This window comes from Sphaerodactylus townsendi, linkage group LG16, assembly GCF_021028975.2.
Source record: "Sphaerodactylus townsendi isolate TG3544 linkage group LG16, MPM_Stown_v2.3, whole genome shotgun sequence".
In the NCBI taxonomy this organism is placed as follows: domain Eukaryota; kingdom Metazoa; phylum Chordata; class Lepidosauria; order Squamata; family Sphaerodactylidae; genus Sphaerodactylus; species Sphaerodactylus townsendi.
In genome coordinates this window covers 31,293,408-31,316,660 of record NC_059440.1, presented here as the reverse complement: position 1 = coordinate 31,316,660, position 23,253 = coordinate 31,293,408, and the positions used below count along the sequence as shown (strand labels likewise).

The 23,253-nt window shown below is 50.4% G+C and overlaps 1 protein-coding gene across 1 annotated transcript; it reads left to right on the top strand.

Moving 5' to 3' along the window:
* Positions 1-1,076: 1,076 nt before the first annotated feature.
* On the top strand, positions 1,077-22,968 carry LG16H1orf167 (linkage group 16 C1orf167 homolog). Its single transcript, XM_048518653.1, has 21 exons — positions 1,077-1,161; positions 1,561-1,713; positions 2,195-2,413; positions 3,205-5,075; positions 5,452-5,495; positions 6,162-6,378; positions 7,593-7,759; positions 8,909-9,006; positions 10,656-10,842; positions 11,717-11,898; positions 12,687-12,855; positions 13,659-13,872; positions 14,504-14,682; positions 15,388-15,520; positions 16,093-16,193; positions 17,941-18,202; positions 19,195-19,303; positions 21,248-21,473; positions 21,665-21,800; positions 22,468-22,578; positions 22,795-22,968. The coding sequence occupies exons 1-21, from the start codon at positions 1,077-1,079 to the stop codon at positions 22,885-22,887; spliced, it is 4,956 nt and encodes a 1,651-aa protein (XP_048374610.1). The 3' UTR covers positions 22,888-22,968.
* Positions 22,969-23,253: the final 285 nt, after the last annotated feature.

Sequence of the window (23,253 nt, the reverse complement as noted above, 5' to 3'; positions counted from 1 at the left end):
GCGCCCGCAGAAGCCGCAACGGAAGCCGCGTTTCCTCTCCCTTTGCAAGCGGGGGGGGGGGGTCCCTGCTGCGACCCCCCCAACACCGACTTAGTCCCTCAGGCGGCGGTAAGCCCCCCCCCCCCTCGCCCGGCCAGTATAGCCAGTAGCCTCTGACTGCTGCCGGAATTGCGGGAAAGGGACCGTTCCTAGGGAAGAGGTTGAAATGGGACGGGACGGTCCGAGAGATGCAGCCCCGTTGAGCACAGAAGGAGCCACGTGGGGTAGTGGTTAGAGTGCTGGGATTGGCATCTGGCTGGCCCGGGTTCGAATTCTGTACGTGCCTGGTGGCCTTGGCCCAGTTCTGTTTTTTTTCCAACCTTGCCTGCTTGCGGTAAAGATGCAACGGGGGACGACTAGCAGCAGCCAGGCGGGCTTGCCCAGAACTCGTGGGAGGAAGGGTGGGGATACATTTAATAAATAAATTTAAGGAATAATAATAATTTTAAATAAATAATAATAACAATAAAGATGCCTACACAGAAACGGCTGGGGGAGGGGGGGTCTTTTTTGCACTCACTGTCTCTCCTTTGGGGACTTTTAAGTCGCCAGGTAGTTGACGCAGAGTCGCAGACCCTGCTTTCCTGGTGCTGGAATGGTCTTCCTCTAGTGATAATGATAATGAAACCTTTAATGGCATATATATAAATTATACAATGGAAATTAAAATTGGCTAGTAAATAATTAAAAAAAAAACAAGCATCATGAGAGCTGGAATATTAAGCCACTGAATTGGGATTGAGTCTGCTAAGCATTTGGGAACGTTCAGTGATGACAACACACAAGAATCTAGCAGTTTGTTCGATGGTAACAGTTGAGTTGCTGTCCAACAAGAACAAAGTTTTGACAGCATCTGTAGTGTTGCCTAGATCAGTTAAGAGAGGATTAAGTAGTCTTTCCCGCTGTACAGCATATAAAGGGCAATATTAATATAACATGATGGACGGTTTCTTCAAGACCAGGATTGCAGGAGCAAGATCGATCAGAGGATGGAAGATGGTGCTTCCTCTAGTGTAAAGCGCTGAAGGTGGTTCGGCATGGGCGTGGAGAATCCAAACAAACCCCTGAGAGGCAGGAAGAAAGAAAACAGACCACCTTGCTTAAACGGGGACGCCACACCAAGTAAGCTAGCTTCAGCGTGGTTGTTTTGTTGTTGGGACGGGGGGGGGGGGATGTGTGTGTATTTTTGCACCCAGCAAGTGCGCTGCCATTCCTTCCCATGGGCACCAGTTACTTTTAGTTTGTTGCAGGGGGTGGAAAGGGGTGTGTGTGTAAAATGCAGGTCGATCTTCACTCCCGCAGCGTTTTTGATGGCAAACGCGATTGCCTCATTTGAAGCTAATTGAGGCCGCCCGTCTGGAGGACGGAGGGACTAATGAGATGCAGATCAAAGCTTCTGGCTCCCTCGGACATCTGGAGTCCCCGCGACGACATCTTTAATCGGGAGCAGTAAGCAGCTTAGAGTGACTCAGGTGGCTCAGCCCTCCCTCCCTCCCTCCCTCCCTGGCTGGGCGATTTCAGCCTCCAGCGTGTCCTGCCAGCTACCACGGGACCCCCAAGCGGTGGCTGGCCCTGTCGAGATCAGAGGAGCCAACACAAAGAGACTTCTGCTGCTGGCGCCCCCGAGGTTCCTGGCAGGGCGAAGGGAATGTCCCACGGTGGCGACGGGAGTGAGTAAGGGCTCAGGCGGCAGAGAGGTGGTTTATCCCAGGAGGTGTGTTGTAACAACTGCTTGTAACACACCAGAGAATCTGTCCAGCTCAGGCCGTGGCCTGACCAGGTACAGCTCCTTGTACTTGGGTGGGGGAAGGAATGGCCGTGCCCTTGATTTCGCCTCTTGCCAGACAGCTGCCCTACCAGTGGATCTCACGCCTCACAGCTTGTCTGGAATTCAGGCATAAATTGTTCCCGGGCTGAATCCAGTCCACGCAGCTCAGCCTTCGTGGTACACTTTCAGCTTTCGTTTGCTTGTTTGTTAGAAGGCAAGTGTTTTTAGCCACTGTGATTTCAAATATAAGTTTTGGAAATGCATGGTGAACGTATCATGAAATCCTGCTGGAGGAGCAAACTCTTGGTGGGCTGAATTTGAGCCTTAGGATGTAGCACTACTGGGTTCAAAGCGGGGTTATTCTTTTCAACTTTTTCAAAAATGCAGAATACGCACGCCTTATTTATATTTTGCATATCTACATAATCAACAAAAGGGAAGGGGGATTTCCCCCTGGTCTTGGTGGCCTAGAAGTGGCTTCCCCAAATCTGGTTCCACCCTGTGGCCAGTCACAAGGGCCCCCGAGGGAACATAGAGGGCCAGAATGGGAGAGCAGTCTGGGAGACTCCGATCTGATTTCCCTGCTTTGCCGTGGGTCCTCTGTGGGTAACCTGGAGTCAGTCACAGACCCTCAGCCTAGACCAGGGGTGGCCAACCTATGGTGCTCCAGATGTTCATGGACTGCAATTCCCATCAGTTCCTGCCAGCATGGCCAATCGGTCATGCAGTCAGGGGCTGGTGGGAATTGTAGTCCATGAACATCCGGAGGGCCATAAATTGGTCATCCCTGGCCTAGACTATTCCACTGGGTTGTTGTGAGGATGAAATGCAGAACAATGTAAGTTGTGTTGTCCCCATTAGAGAGAAAGGTGTGGTATAAATGAAATAACAATACACTGTCTTGATTGTGTAGAGTTCATGTTGTCATACTCTGATCCAAGTATCTGCTTGGGGAAAGGGTCTGGTTATTTTTATTGGGTTGGAGGGTGTGGGATAGGCTTGGCCTATGGGGAACACACCGGGGCCGGGGCATTACCATTGGACTCAGAGGGTTTCCGATTCAGCAAAGCTTTTCGTGCTTCAACTAGCACTTGGGCAAAAAGGAATTTAAATAAAATGAATAAATGGTGTCTGGAGTTTGCAACCAGAGGGCACTTTTATTAAAAGGCTTATTATAGTGAATGAATGCTGCCAGGTTCTTGTCTGTCTGACTCTCTCAAGAGGGTGTGTGCATGTCTGCTTTCTACCTCCTCCATTGGCTTTGCTTCTCTGACATCACAGAATGTTGACATAGAACTAGCATTGAATACTACAGGCAATAGAAATCTGTGTGAGAAGGGGCTTCCTAACAATAACAGGCTTATGTTTCTTCCCTCTGCCCACCCTCTACCCTCCAGAACAAAGAAACATTCAGAAAAATGTCAACATTAACCTGTCCTGGGACTCCTTCAGTGACGTTCCTGTTTTCCGTCGCAGCTCTAGGGCTGCCGTTCCTGCTTCGAACTGTATCAGGTCAGCTGCCCATGGAAAGTCACCAGTAGTGTCTATCCGAGGTGCCAAACCAGATCGACGCACCTTGGTCCAGACCAATCTCTCGTGCCCTTATCAGCTTTCTTGGGACCGCCCCACTGTGGTCTCTGGTGGTCCGTCCCAGCAGCAAAGCAACCTTGAGACCAAACTGCGGTGTTGTTGCCAATTGGAAAACGTGGCCTGCGTGGACGAGTCTTCCTGCCTTCCCGCCGTGGATCATGGCCAGGGCTTGATTCAACTGCGTTTGGAAAACAGCCCTAAGAATGACTTTTTGGGAAGGAGACAATATTGGAGCCGGAAACCAAGGGAAGGACATTGTCTCCATGGGGTTCTCCATTCTTGCAATGATATCCCCAAGAGCAGGACCCAAAACAAAGACCCACACGTGTTAAAACATCGAAGGGGGTGTTCCTTTGTGTCGAAAGGGAGCTCCAGAATTGTTGGAGCCCTTGGTGATTCCTTCTGCTCCACCAACTTTCATGAGAGACCCTCGGCCTGCTCTTTTCTCCATGACCAGCGTTTGTGTCTGGAGAACCCTGGCAGTGGTTTTAGCTCCTCACCTCCTGGGCCTGCCCTCACCTTGGACCACCTGAGGTCCCCCACCTCAGTGAAGAGCCCCACAACCTCAACTGGGTTGCATGTCCTCTTGGGCTCTTCTCAAGTGTCCGCCGATCTCCATAGCTCCATCCAGCGCCTTAAACAAGAAACGGCTTCGATGGGGGCGCTCAGTTCCTTCCCGTGCGAGTCCAAGACTGTCCCGCTACCTCATCTCTCACACTTTGATCCTCAGGGCTCCGCCTCGGGCAGTCTGAGCGCCACAGAGAAGCTTGATGGGGAAAAGAGTTGCGCCAAACAAGCCAGCGTGAAATGGCAAAGCACCTTTGCTAGGGGCTGGGGCCCTGGTTCCACCCCCGGCTCTTTGGAAGAACTTCACCCTGTTGGTGACAAGTGCAGAAATGCAGGTCTGTATGCACGCCCACTAGAGGCCCCAGACCAATTCTGGCCGTTGGCCTTCTACGGTGGAGTTGCGTCAACCTCCTTGTTTCGTCGAGGAGAGGAAACTTTCTCTAGCTCTTCCGTCTGCAACCTTGGCTGTTGCTCCCAAATACAGGAGGTTCTGGAAAGAGGGGATCCCAGTGGTCATCTAAAACCGCATTATCACCAAAAAAGGCTTGATCCGGAAGAGCTTTCCTCCAGGTTCTTCCATTGCCCGGAGTTGAGGCATGGGGACACCCTCTTGTGTCTTCCCTCCTTCGATGGTTTGGAGGTGTCCTTGGAGACGTTGCGTGCCAGGGCTCCGGGGAATGTGGGGGTGACTGTGGATAGCACCCCAAGGGAAGTGCATGTGACCATCCGTGCTCCTGAAGTCGACCAGTTGGGTGATGGTTCTGAATATGTGGACTTACAGGAACTTCCACACGAACTGGCAGGAGCTGACAGGGGCCCTCCAACCGTACAGACTATGGATAAAGGTGCCTTCTTCCTGCCTGCTCACAATTCTTTGGCGGAGATACCCAGAAGACGGCTCAGAGAGCGCTCATCAGCTGTCCTGGGCGGTCTGATCCCATCCAACATTGGGGGAAGTGCTCCCAGTTCCAAGAATCCCAGCAGTGATGCTTGTTGGGCTGATGTGGGACGTGCAAGAGCTGAACAGTCCTCTGGAGAAAAGAACACTGAAAACTCCGAATGTCAACACTATGAGGAGAGTTGCTATGGAATGGACACTGTGCAGCAGGAGGTGAGCTTAGTCTGTTTATTTACTGCAGAGCTTGTATTTGGGAGCGTGACACCAAAAGGGAAGGAGAGGAGAATTCTGGGAAGTGTTTGATGAGTGAGGCCGGAGATGCCCTTTGGGATAAGGCTGGTGACTTGACTGACCTTAAATAGTTAACTTGATTGGGTGGTGGAGAGTTGAGGCCCGTCTCTCTGTCATGCTCAGCACTTCAAAGCAGAGAATTGTGGTTGTGAATAGCAAGAAACAGCATGCGTGCTGAAGTATGCACACCCTTCACCCAGTACTTACCAACCCACACCTGTGAATTGCACTTCATGGAGCCAACACTGAAAAGTCTCTCACGTTGATGGGGACGGTCTGCCTTCTCTTTCTTTTGTAGGCTCTGAAAAGAAATAAAGGATCGATCGATGGAGAGCAAAACAGGTGACGGCTGGGTGTCCAATTCTGGGGGGGGGGAGGCTGGGAGGGATATGTTAATTAATCATATTTATTATTTATTGACAGGCTTTATATTCTGCCTCCCTGCCCTCTCAAGGGTCGGCAAGGGGGCTCAAAAATTAAACCCTGTTTATTAAAACATGTATGTACTTGCCTCTGCCCCTTTCCATATAAGGATATTATATAATTGGCAGTGACATTAGGAATACTTTTGCTGTTCTTCTGACCCGTGTTCAGGAGTCACCGTGGGCCAAAAGTCTAGCCGGTGGTTATGTGGGGCAGCTGGAACTCCAGGCCCAGATTGGGAATGACTCTGAAATAAATCCCTTGTGTGTTCCCCAGAGGTGAAGTGCTCACAGGGACATGTGGGGAGCCTGTTACTAAAATTTTTGGATCCCACCACTGCCCACGCCCCTCTCCTAGGCCCCGCCCCGCCAGGCTGCCCACCAAGAGCAGCCTGATGGGGCAGGGCTGAGGGGCACCCGGCAGCAGCCCAGCCAAGCTAAGGTAAGTGGGGTGTGGGGGGGGGGGGGCAGCCAGAGCATCATTCCCCTCCCCACGCCTCTGGTGTGCCCCCCCTCCGTCATTCCCCTCCCCACGCCTCTGGTGTGCCCCCCCTCCATCTCTATTCCCCTTTTTTTTCTCTTTTAGGTTGCCTCAACAAAACCACCTGCTGCTGGCAAGATGTTTTGCCGCATGGCGCGACCAAGTCCTCGATAGAAGGGCTGCCGCTCAGGTGCTGTACAAGCGGCAGCTGCTGCGTAAGGGATTCACGGCCCTGAAATGGGCGGCGGAGCTACGGCGCATCAAAGTTGGCGTCGCCCAGCGGAGGCACAATCGGACGGTGCTGGCTGCCAGCTTCCGCCAAGTCAGTTTGCTCGGGGAGGCGGCAGAAAAAGTGGGCAAAGACTTGGGGGCTGGAACGGGACAGGGCTGGTGACACCCGGTGGCGGAGCATCTGTTTTCGCTTGCAAAAAGTCCTGAGTTCCCGATGGAAAGGCCCCGGGGCAGCGGTGGGAGAAACCTTTTGCCACACATGGGCTGGCTTCTTGTTTTACACCAGCTGGTCTGTGATTGGGGGAAAGTCTCAGGCAGTGGAGCCTGTGAATCTTCCTTAAATCGAATCAGACCCTCGGCCCGTCAAGGTCTGGCCCCTTCCGCACCTGAAGAATAATGCACTTTCGATCCACTTTCAGTGTACTTTGCAGCTGGGTTTTACTGTGCAGAAGAGCAAAATCCACTCGCAAACAACTGTGAAAGTGGATTGAAAGTGCTATGATTCTGTAGGTGCGGAAGGGGCCCCAGCCTGAGCTGTGGAGGCTTATCTGGTGAACCAGATTAGCCTGTGCACTCCAACACATGCCAGCTGGGTGACCTTGGGCTAGTCACAGCTTCTCGGAGCTCTCTCAGCCCCACCCACCTCACAGGGTGATTGTTGTGAGGGGGGAAGGGCAAGGAGATTGTAAGCCCCTTTGAGTCTCCTGCAGAAGAGAAAGGGGGGATATAAATCCAAACTCCTCCTCCTCCTCCTTTTCTTCTTCTTCTTCAGCATTGCCGACTCTGACTGGCAGCCGCTCTCCAGGGTCCCCGTCTTTCATATCACCTTTCCCCTGGCCCTTTTTAACTGAGGATGTCGGGAATTGAGCCTGGGACCTTCTGCGCGCTGAGCAAATTCTTCACCATTGAGCTACGGCCCTTTCCAAAGCTCACATGAATCTGCCTTATGCCAAATCAATCGTGGGTCCACCCAGGTCAACGTTGTCCTCTCAGGCGTGAGGTCTTTCACTGCCTGGAACTTTTGACTGGAAATGCCAGGGATTGAACCTGGGACGTTCTGCGACCCCAGCAGATGCTTTGCCACCCAGCCGTGGCCCCTCCCAATGCCTTAGCTAAGGGACAGATCTTGGGGAGGCAGGCTGGGAAACACCCAAGAGCTCAGGAGAGCAGTTGCTGGTCAAAAGCAGAATGCCTAAAATATTAAAAACACAACTCTCCCACCTTTCCGCTCCCATATGATGGGCAGGGTGGAATATCCCATGGCGTTGAAAATGAGCCTTTCCGCCGACTCTGGTTCTGTTTCAGTGGCAGGGTGCCGTGGCTAAGCAGCGGAAGGCCCGAGCAGCGCGGGCTGAGAAGGAGACTCGCAGCAGAAGTTCGCTAGCAGCCCCGGGAGGAGAGACGGTTGCCAAGCGCCCTGTCTTGTGGCAGCTGTCCTCAAAGTGTCGGGAAGCAACCGCCCAGTACAGCAGGTCAGCAAAGCCAAAATTCTGCCCTCCATCTTGCAGTGGGATTCAGACAGTCTCTGGGTCCACCACCCCCCTCCCCAAATCTGCAGACTGGGGCACCGCTTGGCATTTCCTGAGAATTTCAGCTGTCTGTTAAAACCAGGACACACGTTTCAAGCCCAATAGGAGGAGGAGAGGGGCATACTCTCTTCCTTGGCTGCACCTTTTGATCAGTGGGAACTGAATACATTATGCAAAGAAAGGAACACTATAGAAGTGTGCACAATATATGCAGGTTGCTGTGTCTGATGCATTTGTGCACATGTAATATTTAGAATAAATGGTGCAAATAATCAGAACAGGGGGCTTGGTTATTCTCTGTTGTCTCAGGGCAGCTGCTGAATTTTTCCACCACAAAGATTAGGCCATCTTACTGGGGGTTGCGTTGTCGAAGGCTTTCAAGGCCTGAATCACTGGAGTGTTGTAGGTTTTCCGGGTTGTATGGCCATGTTCCAGTAGCATTCTCTCCTGATGTTTTGCCTGCATTTGTGGCTGGCATCTAACCCTAACCCCAGAGGTGGGATCCAGCAGGTTCTCACAGGTTCCCGAGAGTAGGTTACTAATTATTTGTGTGTGCCGAGAGGGGGTTACTAATTGGTGATTTTGCCACGTGATTTTTGCCTTAGTTATGCCCCTTCTCTCAGCAGTAGCGCGCAGAACTTGAAGCAGTCTAGCAGGAGGTGCACCAGCGTGCGTGGCAGCCTGCGCCTGCATGCATTCGTTTCCTGCCCAAGGACCGGCGCAGCAGCTGCGTCCTTGCCCAGCCCCACCCAGGAATGCCCAGCCCCCAAAATGCCCGGCCACACCCTCGTCATGCCCCACCCAGCCCCATTGGCGCTACGCCAGTTTGAATCCCACTACTACGGGAACCTGTTACTAAAATTTTTGGATCCCACCACTGCCTAACCCTAACCCAACCTGGAAAACCCACAACACCTTACTGGGGGTTATTGTGTGGATTTGATTTGTGTGATAAATCTTGCAGGGTAGAATGGGCACGCCCTAATTCGGTTCCTAATGGAATGAGGATGATAACTCAAGTTTTTCTGTGATACGTCTGACACTGCCCATCCTATCTCTCTGGGATAAATATAATGTTTTGGTTTTCTTCAGGGCAGAGGGAAACCTGTGGATGCAGATTATCCACAACCAGGGAGTGGACAAGTTGCACGGAAAGGCCCAGGCAATCCGGGACATGCGGAGTCTGGCTGGTGAGCGCTCATTCTAGCTAAGGGTGCTGCTGAATTTCATACGCTCACTGTTTCCGCTCAAAATTCCCCCAGTGTCAAAATTTATGTCTAAGCCATTTTATGTTCCCTGGTACAAAACTTTCTCCAGTTTATGTAATTTTTACCATCTCTGCTGCATAGAAATAGCACAAAAATGTCACTAAAACAAACTAAGAGGGGGACACCTGCAGTGAAAACCCCAAAATGAAAAGGTCTGCAAGCACAAATGGAATGGAGGAAATGGGCGTCTCCGTCTGTCCCTAATTCTGGAGCTGTTGGCTTTGCTTTCAGTCTCTGGTTCAAAACTACGTTGCCACAATCTAGGGAGGAAGAAGAAGAGTTTGGATTTATATCCCCCCTTTCTCTCCTGTAGGAGACTCAAAGGGGCTTACAATCTCCTTTCCCTTCCCCCCTCACAACAAACACCCTGTGAGGTAGGTGGGGCTGAGAGAGCTCCAAGAAGCTGTGACTAGCCCAAGGTCACCCAGCTGGCATGTGTGGGAGTGTACAGGCTAATCTGAATTCCTCAGATAAGCCTCCACAACTCAAGCAGCAGAGCTGGGAATCAAACCCGGTTCCTCCAGATCAGAGGGCATCTGCTCTTAGCCACTGCTCTTAGCCACTACGCCACTGCTGCTCCTGAGTATTAAATGATTTTAAAGAAGGGGCCACAAGTGGAAAGGTCGGTTACTGCATAGATATGGCTACTGGAGGGGTGGAGCTTTAAGAACCTGCATGGTATGCATGAGTGTGTGTTACATTGCTGCATAATATACCACATCCATGGTGAAAATGTTACTGGTCAGTCTGGAAACCTTAGAATAGGCTGTCCCCTAACCAGCACATTTAACTGCCTTATACTGTACCAGACCCTCAGCCATGAAGGTCAGTATTGTCTACACAGATGGACAGGGGCTTTCTGGGGTCTCAGGCAGAGAAATGTCTTGTTGAAGGCTTTCACGGGCGGAATCACTAGAATGTTGTGGGTTTTCTGGGTTGTGTGGCCATGTTCCAGCAGCATTTTCTCCTGATGTGAGAATATGCTACTGGAACACGGCCATACAACCCCCCAAAAACCACAACACTCTAGAGAAATGTCTTTTACAAAGCCCACAACACTCTAGAGCAGCCATTCTCAACCAGGGTTCCCTGGTACCCTGGGGTGCTGTGAGCATGTCCCAGGGGTACCGCGGCAACACTACCACCCCACCCTCCCTCATTTTTGTGGTGTCTCTCACCGGTGCCAGCAAGGGCGTGGAGCTGGCCCATGGGGCAGGGCCAGCCACAAGGTCAGCAGCCCCCCCCCAGTGCTTCCCTTCACCCTGGGAGGGGAAGGTGGGGTGTGTGGTAAGCAGGGGCAATGGGAGGGGAAGGTGGAGGGTGGCAGCAGGGGTACCATGAGATATGAAGAGTGAGGTCAAGGGTACCCTGACCTCGAAAAGGTTGGGAAACACTGCTCTAGAGAAATGTCTTTTACATCACCTACTGCCTGGAACTTTTAACTGCAGACACCGGGGATTGAACCTGGGAACTTCTGCATACCAAGCAGATGCTCTTCCACTGAGCCACGGCCCTCCCTTCCGCCCCTGATTCCAACATCTCTCTGTTTCCCTCTCGGTCTTCCAACGCAGCAGCATTCAGACTGTGGCGTCTGCAGAAGGAAAGCCTGGATGAGGAGGAGTCCCGCGCCCGAGATGCTCGCGCCCTCCTGGAGAAAAAGAGGCTGAGGGACGCGTTCAGGACGTGGCAGTCCCACCACAGAGCGACCGAGCGCGTTTTGCCGCTGGTGGCTGAGATCCAAAGGAGGCTGCTCAGCCAGTGAGAAGCGCACGCTCCTACTTCTTGGGAATACTTTTTGTTAATTGCAAAAGACTTCACCAACCCTGCGATGCTGGCCCGGGTTCAGGCCCTATGCAGCCACTGCCTTGAGTGTCAGACCCACCACGCCCTTTGAGTTCAGAGTGGTCTTGAGTTCAGAGCCTCCTTTGGGGGCCGAGAGGAACCAGCACTCCCTGACTGGGTACTGAGAAAATGCTTGAACAGCACAGAAAGACAGAAAACCTTTACTGGCAGGCATACAAAACATACTGGCCAGTCATGATCGAGCCATAAGCAAAACTAAGAACAAGCCCTAACCACAATTTACAGAAAGGAAAAGACATTTTATCTCCCAGTCTTATCTTGATGCAGCTTCGCAGCATCTTGCAAAAAGATTTTGCCATTTTCTCCCTTATTTCAAGATTGGAATTGTTCAAGAGAAGGAACAACTTGGCAGAATCAGAAAATCCTGTCCCATTTCCTAAAACAGGGCTTAGATACTTGGTTTGAATTTCCGAATAAAAAAGACAACTAAAAAAGAGCATGCTGGATAGTTTCATGCAGCCCGCCTTGCAGGGACAGTGCCTATCTGAATATGTTACATTTTGATATCTTCCGTAGAGAGCTTCAGATGGCATAACGTTGTATCTGGCCACAGAGAAAGCTCTAGGTTGGTTCAGATTTTGGAGGTGGTAAAAACATGCATTAAGTGGTATCCCCAGTCTCAGAGGAAAGCAAACCTTATTGGCTGCACTATTAAGATTGTGAACAGCACAGAATGAAGCCTTGTAGTAGTCACTGAAAAGAACAGGAAGGTCAGCAGGGAAATCCAGCTGTCAGCAGGGGTCAACTTAACTCTTCTCCATCTCTCCAGGTGCTTCAACACCTGGAAGGGCTTTGCTGAAAGGGAAGCCTGCATCAGAAGCAGCCTGGACCAACGACGGATCGGTACCCTGAGGCTGTGTTTCCAGCAGTGGGCCCTGATGGTGCAGATCCAGGAACGGACCAGAAAGACGCTGCTGAAGCTGCTGGCCCTGAGGCGAAGGATTGCTTATGGTGAGGCGCAGAAGGCCTCTCTGGGCCGCAAAGGCTTGCTCGGAGCTTTTGGTGACCCCAAGCAGGGGCCCGGTGGGCTGTGTGAGCCACCTTTGACCCTCCCCCCATGTGAATCGCTTGTGCCTGCTTTCCCCCTGGGTTGCTTCCTGACTCTTTGATATTTTACAGTTCTCATTTCCGGCTGTTTGTTTATTAGGATTTATTTTATTTGTTTATGTTATTTATAGTCCCTTTTTTCACTTAGACTCAAGGGGAAATTACAGAATGTGAGACAGTATGGTCAGCAGGCTGGGACATCCAAGAAGCAGTATGATAGGATGAAAATCTGGGACAAAACTGAAATAAAGCACAAGTAACAACGTTATGTTAATGCAAAAATCTCATAATAGGAGAATACATACAGGCACGATGCTCTTCTAAAAATTATTTGCTCTTGTGGATTTGCGAGCAAACTTGTTAGTATTCTGTTATTATTGCTGCCAATATTTTTTATAACTTTCCTTATATACATTTTAATGCTGGAGTTTCAAACTTGTTTGATATTCCGCTAAAAAAAAGTCTCTTTTAGGCAAACCAGAATGAGAATCTCTTGGCTATGAGCGCAGGCTAGAAATAACTGTAATAGGTAATTGTTATCGACTTACTGGGAAGGCCAAGAGAAATCTCCCAAAAGGATTTTCTGTGTGGCTTTTCAAGAAAGAATTCTGATCTTTGTCTTGTACCCATGAGAAACTGTGTCTCCTAATGCATGCTTTTCTCTTTTCCATGCTGGTGACCCATTGGTATAGCAAGGTTTGGTCTCACTCTGGACTCTCCTGCTACACAACCACATCTGAACGTTGGAAGGCAGTCCCGGAGGAATGCACCCGGCACCGTGGATGGCCTCTATGTTGCGTTGGTGCGACAGGAAATGTTTTACACTTGGAAGGCAAGATGGTGTCAGCACCAGCGCCTCAAGTAAGTCCACAGCAACAGCCAAGAATGCTGCCATGGTGGGTGCAGAATTCAGCTTTCAGGGGGCCCCAGTTTTTATTTTCTTTTTAAAAAATCAAATATATGCTTGACAGCGTGAAGCTGCAGAAAGTAGAAAGGTGGGAGGATAAGGTGTTTGGGGTGGGGAATCACAACTGGCAAATCCAGAACAAATTGTATTCGGTAGAAACGACTTCAGAATAAATTAGATCAATTGGGCATATCTGCATAATTGGGAAAAGTTGGCTGGAGTTTTTTTACCTTGAACGCGAATGTCTTGGGTGCAGAATTTTAATTCCCTTATTGTAGAGGAAACATGTTGCTGGATATTTATTTATTTATTTTTTTTAAAAAATTGACCTCTTAACCTAGGCCAGTGGTTCTCAACCTGGGGGTCGCAACCCCTTTGGAGGTCGAATGACCCGTTCACAGGGGTCGCCTAAGACCATTGGAAAACGGTCTTTTTATATTTTATATATACCAATTTTATGGTTGGGGTCACCACAACATGAGGAACTGTATTAAAGGGTCACGGCATTAGGAAGGTTGAGAACTACCGACTTAGGCTAAAGATTTGCACCCTGAAGTGCTAGTTTTCTGCTTGCAGGGAGATTTTCCCTAAGAGGGGGACATCAGACTTGCTGTCTTCCCCACAAGACTGTGTTAAACTGCACACTCTGACAACTGTTCAGTCATATTTACAATCCTTACTGTCTTGCAGCCTGGTGTCTAAATAAGATGACAGTTTTCCTCATGTCCAAAAGCTGCTAATTTTTTTTTCTTTTTAGCGCCTTCCGTCAAGCTGCAAAGCAAAGGTTGCTCAAGGCGGCTCTGGGACAGTGGAGATTGAGGGCCCTCCGTCCACCTCCTCTCAGAAGCTGCCCCAGGGATCTTGATGCAGAGTCTGTCTTTACCTCTCTGGATCTGGAGGAGTGCTCTGTGTCCTCCGGCTTCCACAGCAACACACCTGCCCAGCCTACCTCCAGTTACTCTTTGGAAAGGGTGAGGAAAGGCCCAATTTGGCAAAGGCTCAGCTTGGTGAGCCAGTGTTGTTAAGAGCAGGTGCACTCTAATCTGGAGAACCAGGTTTGATTCCCTGCTCTGCCACTTGAGCTGTGGGGGCTTATCTGGTGAACTAGATTTGCCTGTGCACTCCAACACACACCAGCTGGGTGACCTTGGTCTAGTCAGGGTTCTTTGGAGCTCTCTCAGCCCCACCCACCTCGCAGGGTGTTTGTTGTGGGGGGGAAGGGAAAGGAGATTGCAAACCCCTTTGAGTCTCCTTACAGGAGAGAAAGGGGGGGGGGATATAAATCCAAACTCCTCTTCTTCCTGGGGAGAGGGGTAGCTTTGCCTGGCTGTCATTGATGAAAATCACCACACAAACCCTTCAGGCAGCCTGAAATTGGAAAATGTCTGAGGCAGTGTGGAGAGGAGATGCAGACCTCCATGTTTGCTCAGTTCAGGCAAAGACATGAAGTCATATAAAGGCCATTCTGGCAACTCCCAAAACTAGTGATTGGACTGGAAATGGATCAGAAGCAGCCTGGACCAACAACGGAAATGTACAGTTATGCCAATCTGGTTGACTCATTCAGAATTGATTCTCATATCTTCTTGTGGCCAAGAACAGGAGAGCACTCTGACGGACAGTAGCCCCGGCAGCGTCTCCTCCTTGGTGACCATCGCAGACTCCGGGCCCTTTCTCCACCACCCCTCCCCGTCTTTGACACCCTCTCCTGGCCGGGAAGATCTTGAGGGTGAAGCTGTGGGGTTCCATGTTGGGGCATCCTCTCCTTCGAGGAACATCAAGTAAGTCCGTTTTTCTTCTTGCTCTGGGTATTTCTAAATACATTTTTGAACCACGAAGGGGCATGCTGAGATTTTTTTTAAAAATCACTGGTGTGGTTTCCGAGACCCAAACTCAGTGGTAGGCATTGTGGCTCAGTGAAAAAGCGATTCCTGACATTTCCAGTTTTAAAAATAAACACCAGGCAGTGGCTTGTGTGAAAGACCTTTTCTTTGGAGAACAGTCTGAGAAGCAGGGGTGTAGCTACTGAAAATGGCACTGAAATTGACCCCTAAACCCAACAGGTCTCCCCCATCTTGGAAACAGCTCTCCAGTGGCCAGGTCTACCATTACTTCCAATCATGGGTAACCAGCTCTCCAGAGGGCTGGTCTACCCACTGTTAAGCAGAATTGGTAGACTTGCCTATTGCTTCTTAGTGGCGGGTAGACCAGCCCTCCGAACAGCCTTGGTCTCCCGTTTTGCAAAAGAGCAGTCTGAGTGGCCCCTAAGCAAGTAGTGCCCGGAGCTCATGCCCTGGCTGGCCCCACCCTAAATATGCCAGTGGTGAGAAGACAGTGCTGATCTAGGTGGCCTGATCCAGTGCAATATCTGGAGGGTTTCCATCCCCTTCTTCTTAACCCCTGAGATTCCCCTGGAAGAAGGTCGGGGTAGTTTTGCTCCTAGGATTGCTGGTGCTGTAAAAACAGGTCACATTTCTGTTCAGCAGGAAAGATGGCGTCACAAGGGACCCCTTCCAGTCTCCGGGGTTCCTTAGCCGAGATCGCAGAGTTCACGCCACCCCTGTGCTCTCGTCATGGGAAGCAGGAAGATCCGGAAGAGACGAAACGGATATTTTTGAGGTTGGAGATGGCACGGCAAGCTCATACTCGATTGAATGATGACTGTGACTTTGGGAGGCCTCTGGGCAGGTCTCTCACCCTCCTCTGTCCCTTGGTGGCCACAGAGACCGAGCATGGCCAGCACATAAATACGGGTTTATGGATGGAACATGCCTTTCTGTCGTACTTTATTCCCTCCTACGTTCATTTGCTTTTCAGCAGAATCTACTCTGCCATCTCCAGCAAAACGAGATGGGGGAGCTTTGAGATGGTAAACTGGGCTGCACCGCTTCAGACTGCAGGTCGGAGGAGAATCGAGTTTTTGAATGCCGTTCCTGGGGGTTTTTTCCTTTAAAAAAGCATGCCAGCAAATAGAAAACTAGTCCCTCAAGGAGACGGATGGGTGGTCACTGTCCTATGATTTTTTTTAACACAAGGAAGAAAGCAGCCCCTCCCCGCAGCTGGAAGCATATAGCTCTTCCTTTTGGGTGTTGATCTTTCATTGGCTGTTTTTGTGTCCCGCAAAGGTGTGCAGAGAAATCCAGGAACGGCCCCACCTGTATGATTTTGCTGTCCTCTTGTTTTCCCTCCAGAATCAGAGGCGGCTCTTGGCAAGATGCTTCGCGCTCTGGTCATCTCAGACTCTGCAGAATTTGAGGGCCAGGTGGCTTCACAGGCGCGCCCTCCTCTCCCGGTGAGGCTCCAGAGAATCAGGTTGGAGAAGAAGAAGAGTTTGGATTTATATCCTGCAAGGAGACTCAATGGGGTTTACAATCTCTTTTCCCTCCCCCCTTCCACAACACACACCCTGTGAGGTGGGTGGGGCTGAGAGAGCTCCGAAGAACTGTGACTAGCCCAAGGTCACCCAGCTGGCATGTGTTGGAGTGCACAAGCTAATCTGGTTCCCCAGATAAGCTTCCACAGCTCAAGTGGCAGAGCAGGGAATCAAACCTGGTTCTCTAGATTAGAGTGCACCTGCTTTTAACCACTACACCACGCTGGCTCTCTTCTCAAGAGGCTGAGGTAGGAGAAGTATTCCCAGGTCCAGCTTGCATGGCAATGTGGAGTGAATATATAACGCAGACCAGGGGGATCCTGCAGTACAAATAGAGAATCCCGCCCCACTGAGCCATATCTGTGCATATTCAGTGGGGTATACACTGTAAAAATTCTCTTGACCTGTGAAAGAACGTCTGCTTCTCTGGTTGGTTTGTTTGCAGGTTTTTCAAATTCATTTCCCACCCCCAACCCCCTTGCTTGGAACTGCGTTTCCACAGAGCAGTGGCTAACAAGTATTTTGAATAATATTAATTATTAGGGAGAAATGTAGCGGAGTGGGGGGAATGCTGCCCCAAGGGTGGTCATTTTCCCTCTTGCATCTTTGAGGTGGGGGCGGGGTGCAAGGCTGAAAAGGGCCTTCAAATTTAATTCAGTGTGTGTGTGAATTCTGGTTCTGCAATAAAGATTTCATCTGAACAGGTTTCCCCCTTTGCAGCTGAGTAAACGTTTCCAGCCCCTGTTGCAATTGCAAGGACTTCCCCCTCCCCTGAAATGTGGGGGCAAGACACACCCCTCCACCTCTTGTTCTAGAAACTGGCAGGCTCCCCACATGCACGCACACACCCCCAAACAGAACCGGATTCCATCGATTAGCATCCTGGGGACCTCTTGTGTTCCAAAAGGTTAATTGTCCAGCCACAAGCCAGATGGTTTCTTCGTAATGAACCCCTTCACAGTCGTTCCCCCCCCCCCCCAATCCATCTGGCAAACCTGGGCATGGATCTTTTTGATGGCAGTGGTTCTAGTTTTTTTTTCCTCGTTAAAGATCCATTTGTGGAAGGAAATTAGCAAGAGCCCAAGCCGAGCGAGGCGTTCCCTTCGAGGCACAGCAGCCTGTCCCCAAGAAGGGAACAATAGCCCGTCCGGAGTCCCAAACAGCGGGAGCAGAGAAGCCTTTCCACTTAGAGAGGAGAGGGGATGAATAATGAGCCCCAGGCCTCCGTAGCTGGCAGGCAAAATTGGGGAGGTGTTGAGAGGGTCCACCCCGGTTCCAGCTTCAATGCCGCCATTCCAACCTCCTGCAAAGGCTGGAAAAGGGCCTTATGCCTCTTTTTTCCTTCCCTGTCCAATACGTTTAATTATGCCAGATGTTCATAATATAAAATACGTTACGCCATTTACAAATAAATACACTCACTGGCCACAGTGCTGAGGGGTTCCATTTATGAGCAATTAAAGAGGATGAAGACCTGCATTTTCTTCATGGTGACCATTCCTTGTGGCACCAACTCCCCCATTCCTTTGGCCCTGAGCAGTGAGCAACCTTTGAATTGTTCGTGTTGTTGCTCAGGAAACTCTTGCTGGTGCCAGAATGTGGGAAAAATCAAGGCAAAAAGAAATCAAGAACGTAAGAACAAAAATCCTTCCTTTTTTTCCTCCAGGGCATTTATTTCCTGGTCCGTTGCCACAGCCCGGACTTCTGCACGGCGCCATGCTCAGATCTGGTTGGAGAGCACCAGGCAGCAACAGCTTCTGGCCTTCTGCTTCGGGAGGTGGAAGACGGCCGTCTGGACAGCCCAACAGCAAAAGGAGGAGGAAAGCCTGCGAAGGGGACCTGACGGGTTCTGGGCCACGTGGCGCTGGAGGAAAGCGATCCGGGGCCGCCAGGCTCTGCGGCTGAACACGGGGACTGTGGTGCAGCAGGTGGGGAAAGACATCGGAAAAGCCCTGCTGGATCAGACCAGCGGTTCACCTAGTCCAGTGTCCTGTTTATCACAGTAGCTGACCAGATGCCCCCAGAAACTCCACCTGCCAGCTGCATGAAACTAGGGCCAGTCTTGCCCTCTTGTAGTTGCCATTGATAGGAGGGGCAGAGGTGGGATCCAGCAGGTTCTCACAGGTTCCCGAGAGTAGGTTACTAATTATTTGTGTGTGCCGAGAGGGGGTTACTAATTGGTGATTTTGCCGCGTGATTTTTGCTTTAGTTACGCCCCTCCTCTCAGCAGTAGCGCGCAGAACTTGAAGCAGTCTAGCAGGAGATGCACCGGCGTGTGTGGCAGCCTGCGCCTGCATGCATTCGTTTCCTGCCCAAGGACCGGCGCAGCGGCTGCGTCCTTGCCACAGCCCTGCCCAGAAATGCCCCGCCCCTGGAATGCCTGGCCACGCCCCCGTCGTGCCCCGCCCAGCCCCATTGGCGCTACGCCACAGTTTGCATCCCACCACCATGGGAACCTGTTACTAAAATTTTTGGATCCCACCACTGGGGAGGGGGTTTGTTTATTTATTTGAATATTTTTATCATGCCTTTTTCCCCATGCATGGGTCTCCTTAAGAGGCATATCATGCACATTTGAACCTTATTCAACGCAACAGCTCCTCAGTCCGACACAAAAAATAGTGATTCCATTTAGCAAAATAACAGCCATGTCTCCTCCTTTGTGAATTTGTTGCGTCCCCCTTTAAAGCTGTCCAATCTGGAAGGTATTGCCACATTCCTGTGGCGGAGAGTTCCGTATGTTAATTCTGGATGGTCAGAAGAAATACTTCCTTTCGTCCTTAATCTATCGCTTTGCCAGCATCGTCTGGCTTCCCTCCCAAGAGCTGGTATTATGTGACCATACCTGTTAGGAGTACAATAGAGATTTGCAGTAGAGATGAGTTTGGGGGCTGCAAGGTTTTGCCTGTTCCTTTTTCAGAGCTGCAACTACTGGACAAAAGCCTCTGCCTTCCAGCTGTGCCTGCGGGAGCGGAGCAGCCTCGTGGGAGCTCCCAAATTCATGAAGATGCCCCTCTCCTGGCCGAGCAGTAAGAAACCCAGCTCTTGCTCTGCTTCTTCTGGGGCAGCGGGGTCCCCGTCTTTTTTGCTCCTCTGGGCATTTTTGGAATTCTGACCCAGCATCGGGGGGAAGAGGGGTGCAGCCGTAAAAATGGCTGCCACAAAATAGTTAATCGAACCAAAAGGATTCCTACTACGCCCAGGCTACTGGCTACTGAAAAAAAACTACCAATAATAAAATGCAAAGTGCTCACTTTAATAATGAGGTGCAACAGTCACATATCACAAGAACGACACACGAACAAGGAGAGAGGCAAATGTAAATACATGCAGATGTACCTGCTCACCAGCCGGTAAGCAGCATGAAAGCCCCTGTAGGGAAAATGTCAGAATCCAAAAATATACCGTCGGCCATCAAAATATATACCGAGTCTTTCTTTTCTATTTTTTCTTCTATTTCTTATTATACTATATCTTTCTATTCTTTTTCTTTCTGCTTTTCTTTTTCTTCTTCTTTGACTTCTCTTTCATTATATTGTTCTATTTCTTTTTGTTGTATTATCATAAATTCAATAAAGTTTTTGTATAATTTTTTTTAATATACTGAATCAAACCTCAATCAAATACAGTCCAGGTAAGTGCCAGGTTAAGTGAAGAGGTGGCAAAAAAAATCAATGCAAAGTAATGATATGGACGGGATTTTCCAGATGGCCCCCGTTTCGCCGTGTGTAGTTTCTCCAGCTGGGCATTGATTTTCGATACTTGCCCAGATAGGAATCAACCAGACAGACATTGTAGTGACATGTAATTGATGAGAAGACATTCATTTGCCTGGTTCTTGGGAACTTTTCTACAAATCGGACATTATTGCCTCAGACTTGTTGATTCCTATCTGGGGAAGTATCCTTTTGGTTTGATTAGCTCAGGGGTAGGGAACCTGCGGCTCTCCAGATGTTCAGGAACTACAATTCCCATCAGCCCCTGTCAGCATGGCCAATTGGCCATGCTGGCGAAAGGCTGATAAATATGAACTAATTCCTCAGTATCCCTGGAAGCCGGATTGGATGCTGTTCTGCCCCAAAAATAGATTTGCGGGAGTGCTGGAGCCAACCATGAAACAGCTGCCGCAGCGGACCTCCCATCACAAAATGAAGATCCTTGTGCTGGGATGGCAGCCGTTGCCAACACAAGGGGTTTTTTTAAACAAATCTGCAGGGACCAGTGAGAAGCCTTGTTGGGCAAACGCCCCGTCCAGTAGCGCTGCTGAATCATAAGAACATAAGAACAAGCCAGCTGGATCAGAGCAGAGTCCATCTAGTCCAGCTCTCTGCTACTCGCAGTGGCCCACCAGGTGCCTTTGGGAGCTCACATGCAGGAGGTGAAAGCAATGGCCTTCTCACGAGCACCGTTGCATCCCGATCACGCCTGGACACCGCTAAAGGCATTTGCAATCTCAGATCAAGGAGGATCAAGATTGGTAGCCATAGATCGACTTCTTCTCCGTAAATCTGTCCAAGCCCCTTTTAAAGCTATCCAGGTGAGTGGCCATCAGCACCTCCTGTGGCAGCATATTCCAAACACCAATCACACGTTGCGTGAAGAAGTGTTTCCTTTTATGAGTCCTAATTCTTCCCCCCAGCATTTTCAAGGGATGCCCCCCTGGTTCTAGTATTGTGAGAAAGAGAGAAAAATTTCTCTCTGTCCACATTTTCTACCCCATGCTTAATTTAATAGACTTCAATCATATCCCCCCTCAGATGTCTCCTCTCCAAACTAAAGAGTCCTAAACGCTGCAGCCTCTCCTCATAAGGAAGGTGCTCCAGTCCCTCAATCATCCTCGTTGCCCTTCTCTGCACTTTTTCTATCTCCTCAATATCCTTTTTGAGATGCGGCAACCAGAACTGGACACAGGACTCCAAAGACTGAAGCAGGAGATAATTGACTGCATACTAATGTGTTTCCTCTTCTTCAAGAGCAGAGAAGGAGCAGAGAGGAGGGACTCACTCCCAGCTTAGGCGTCCGTGCCAGGCTGAACGGCAGCGCTTTCCACGTCTGGCTGATGATCTACAGGAGCCAAAGCAGGGCAGCGGGGCCTTCTCAGCGAGGGCTCCCGGACAGTCCAGGCAGAGCAGAATGGAGAGTGAGGCACACCCAGGCCCCGATCAGCAGTGCTGAAATGGGTTCTATGAGGTGGCTTTGGTAAGAACCCCGTCCACCCCGTCTGTAACCTGTGCTCTACAAAGCACCTGAGCCTCCGGTTTGTGGCTTCAATGAATTCTAGCACCTGCAGCAAGATTTGTCCCACGCTAAAATAGTTGGGAAAGAGCATAACGCTGTCATTACTGGTGAATTCATCATTTACTTGTTTGTTTTTTGTGACTCAACTCCAGGAGAAAATACCTGGGTCTCTGGAGACGCAACATCCTCTTGCGGCGTTTCCAAGATGCCCGGATGATGCGCCACCTGGTGAGGGCGTGGCTGCTCTGGAAGGATGCCTGCAGGGCCGAGTGGGTGGTACAAGCGTTGGTAAGCGCCTACAAGAATGGGGGTGGGGGGGGGAGTGTTAACCCCTGGCTTACACTTCACCTTCTGACACTTTCCCTGAAATTGAACAGGTGAGACCGGTACAGAAAGAGCAGTCCTGCTTTTCTCGCAGTCAATGGGACACAAATCTATAAGAGAAGAGTTTGGATTTATATCCCCCCCTTTCTCTCCTGTAAGCAGACTCAAAGGGGCTTACAATCTCCTTTCCAGTGAGGTGGGTGGGGCTAGTTCAGTGGTGGGATTCAGCAGGTTCGCATCACTTTGGCAGAACCGGTTGTTAAAATGGTGCTTGTATACAACCAGTTGTTAAATTATTCTAATCCCATCACTGGGCTTGTTACTCTGAAGAACTGTGACTAGCCCAAGGTCACCCAGCTGGCGTGTGTGGGAGTGCACAAGCAAACCTGGTTCCCCAGATAAGCCTCCACAGCTCAAGTGGCAGAGCGGAGAGATAAACCCGGTTGTCCAGATTAGAGTGCACGTGCTCTTAACCACTACACTATGCTGGCTCCAAGCAAACCAATCCTGCAAGCCTTTCCTATTGGCCATATTGGTAGGAAGCCTGAAATGCGCCCAGTTGCTTCTCACTGGGCCCCGTGCCATGGTTGTTGCTGTTCAATCAATCCTTGATGTGTTTCCTCTCCTACAGGTGAGGCAGAGGCTGACCCAGTGGGGCTGGAAGATGTGGAGACGGCGTTACCTGCAGACTCAGGTGGCTGAGCGTTTCCTGGAGTCCCAGGACGGGAGTCTGCTTAGGAGGGTAGGGGAGTCGTTCCTGAACTCACTTGGGGTCTCCTCTAGATGCACCGTGAAATAGAAATGAGTTAAAACCTTCCGTGAACTTGTGCAAAGTAGTCCTTTACAGTTGCGTATGTGGTGGGGGCCAGAGAGGAGCTCTTCGCCCACCTCTGCCCCCTCAATGTAAGGGATCTTGTGAAGTATTGACCGCTTGTGTTAATTCTCATCTCCTCTTCAGGCTTTTGAAACCTGGCGGCACCTTGCAATAGCCAGTCCGGAGGAAGCTTATAAATCTCCAAGCCAGCTTCACGCAACACCCTGGCAGATTTAACCACTGCAGGAAGCCGTGTGCCAAGAGGGACACAGACACATTCCGGCGATTTCTCTTCAATAACACGCAGAAACCAACCATTCAAAGCCTCTTGGGTATTTTTTAAAAGGTGTTTGTGTGTGGGCCCTGATTTTGACCAGGGGTGAGCATTTCCCATCAGCACAGACTACTTTTATGCCTGGAGAAAGGATGGTGGGAACGGGGGGAAGGTGTAAAGCAGGCGTGTCCAACTCTGGTGCCCCAGATGTTCATGGACTACGATTCTCATCAGCCCCTGCCAGCATGGCCATGCTGGCAGGGGCTGATGGGAATCGTAGTCCATGAACATCTGGGGCGCCAGAGTTGGAGACCCCTGGGTGTAAAGCT